The sequence below is a fragment of the Trichogramma pretiosum genome, unplaced genomic scaffold, assembly GCF_000599845.2.
Source record: "Trichogramma pretiosum strain Unisexual culture from Peru unplaced genomic scaffold, Tpre_2.0 scaffold106, whole genome shotgun sequence".
Lineage (NCBI taxonomy): Eukaryota > Metazoa > Arthropoda > Insecta > Hymenoptera > Trichogrammatidae > Trichogramma > Trichogramma pretiosum.
In genome coordinates this window covers 427,648-429,712 of record NW_019641619.1, presented here as the reverse complement: position 1 = coordinate 429,712, position 2,065 = coordinate 427,648, and the positions used below count along the sequence as shown (strand labels likewise).

General features: G+C 29.2%; 1 protein-coding gene across 1 annotated transcript; it reads left to right on the top strand.

Annotated features, from left to right (window-relative positions):
• Positions 1-628: 628 nt before the first annotated feature.
• LOC106656740 (ATP-dependent DNA helicase pfh1-like) lies at positions 629-1,338 on the top strand. Its single transcript, XM_023458793.1, has 3 exons — positions 629-817; positions 889-967; positions 1,019-1,338. The coding sequence occupies exons 1-3, from the start codon at positions 629-631 to the stop codon at positions 1,336-1,338; spliced, it is 588 nt and encodes a 195-aa protein (XP_023314561.1).
• The last annotated feature ends 727 nt before the right edge of the window (positions 1,339-2,065 follow it).

The following is a 2,065-nucleotide window of genomic DNA, read 5'->3' as shown; positions in this document are numbered from 1 at the left end:
CAATCTAATAAATATAGATAATGAATGGGATATATGTTTATCGGAAGCAGTAGAAGTTCAATTTCCTTACGCGTTATGTGAATTATTTTCGAATATTTGTATTCATCATAATCCATTAAATATTCTTGAATTGTATGAGAAATATAAAAGTTTTTTCTATCATCCGTCAATGTCAGAAGAAGTAGGTACGCAGTGGGCACTAAGACAGATTGAAAAAATATTACATATTAACGGATATAGTTTAAGTGATTTCGAATTACCAAATGTGCAGGGTAATGAAAATGATAATATAGAATTTATAGAAGATAATATGGATAATAATATTATAAATGTAGATTTGGAAAGTAGAAAAGAAACGTTGACTGTTAATCAAAAAAAAATATTTGATGAAATATTGAAGTACATTGAAGACCCAGATTGTGATCGATATATATTCATTGATGGCCCGGGTGGTAGTGGAAAGAGTTACTTGTTAAATTTTACGATAGATTATTTAATAAAAATGGGAATATCAGTATTGCCAGTCGCATGGACAGGAATTGCATCTAATCTTTTGAGGAATGGCTAGACATCACATATTGCTTTTAAATTACCTTTAAATATAAACGAAAGTACAGTGTGTAATATAATGGCAAATTCTAAATATGGAAAATATTTACGTGATGTTCAAGTTATTATTTGGGATGAAATTAGTATGGTATCTAAGCATGCATTCGAAGCAGTTGATAGACTTATGAAGGATATTTGTAATAGCGACAAAATTTTTGGTGGAAAAATAGTAATTTTGTCAGGTGATTTTAGACAAACCTTACCAATTGTACGACATGGTAGTCGTACTCAAATAATAGAAAATTGTATTAAAAATAGTGTTTGTGGGATAAATTTCAGTCATTTTCGCTGTTTGAAAATAAGCGTCTTACGGCCAAAGATGATAATTTTAAGAAATGGTTACTGCATGTAGGTGAAGGTAAACGAAGCAATGAATACGAGTCCGAAAATGAATCGATATATATCCCAGATGATTTAATTTGTGAATTTGAAGAAATAATAACAGAAATATATGGTCGTCAAATAAGAACGGAAGATGAATCGACTCACGATAAAGTTATATTGGCTCCGACTAATGTTGAAGTGATAGAATTGAACAATAAAATATTATCAAAAGTGGAAGGAGATACGCGAGAATATTTAAGTATAGATGCAGTATCGGATGAAGATGGTGAGTCTTCGCATTCATCAGTGCCAATAGAAGTTTTGAATACTCTGACTCCTAATGGGATGCCTCAACATAACTTGATATTGAAAGTGGGAGTCATTGTAGTTTTGTTGAGAAATTGAGAAATTGAGAATATCGATAATGGTCTATGTAATGGAACTCGATTAAAAGTAATAAAGTTAATGAAGTACAGTATACTATGTGAAATTATTAGTGGTAATAAAGTAAGTAGAAATGTTATTGTGCCACGAATAGATTTTGTTTCAGCAACGGAAGATATTCCATTTAAAATGACACAAAGACAATTACCAGTACGTTTAGGATATGCAATGACAATTAATAAGTCACAAGGACAATCATTTAATAACGTTGGAGTATTGTTAATATCACCAGTATTTAGTCACGGGCAATTATATGTAGCGTTGTCAAGAGTAAGGTCAAGAAATAATTTGAAAATAGTTTTATCAATCGAAACAAATAAATGTATGAAAAAAAAAGGAAACGCTACATAAAAAATATGGTAATATGAAGAACTATACAAAAAATGTTGTGTTCAAAGAAATATTATAAAATATGATAAGTATAACTATAATAATTCAATGCCGGTAGAATTTTTGAATACTTTAACACCGAATGGATTGCCACCGCCAAATTTAATACTAAAAGTAGGCGTCATAGTTATTCTATTGTGAAATTTAAACATCAATAATGGTTCATGTTAAAACGCATAACATTGCTAGATTGGGAAAGTGGAAAATTAATAAATCAAGTCATTATAAAAAAATTTTGTAAATATGAATTAAATTAGTTATATTTGCTGTTTAAATTTAATAATTATGATTAATAACA

Excerpts from the sequence above, each read along its gene's own strand:
- LOC106656740 (XM_023458793.1), top strand. The coding sequence starts at position 629 with ATGGCAAATTCTAAATATGGAAAATATTTACGTGATGTTCAAGTTATT. Across the intron at positions 818-888 it reads TTAGACAAACCTTACCAATT|TCATTTTCGCTGTTTGAAAA; the intron begins GTACGACATGGT and ends GATAAATTTCAG. Across the intron at positions 968-1,018 it reads GTTACTGCATGTAGGTGAAG|ATGATTTAATTTGTGAATTT; the intron begins GTAAACGAAGCA and ends TATATATCCCAG.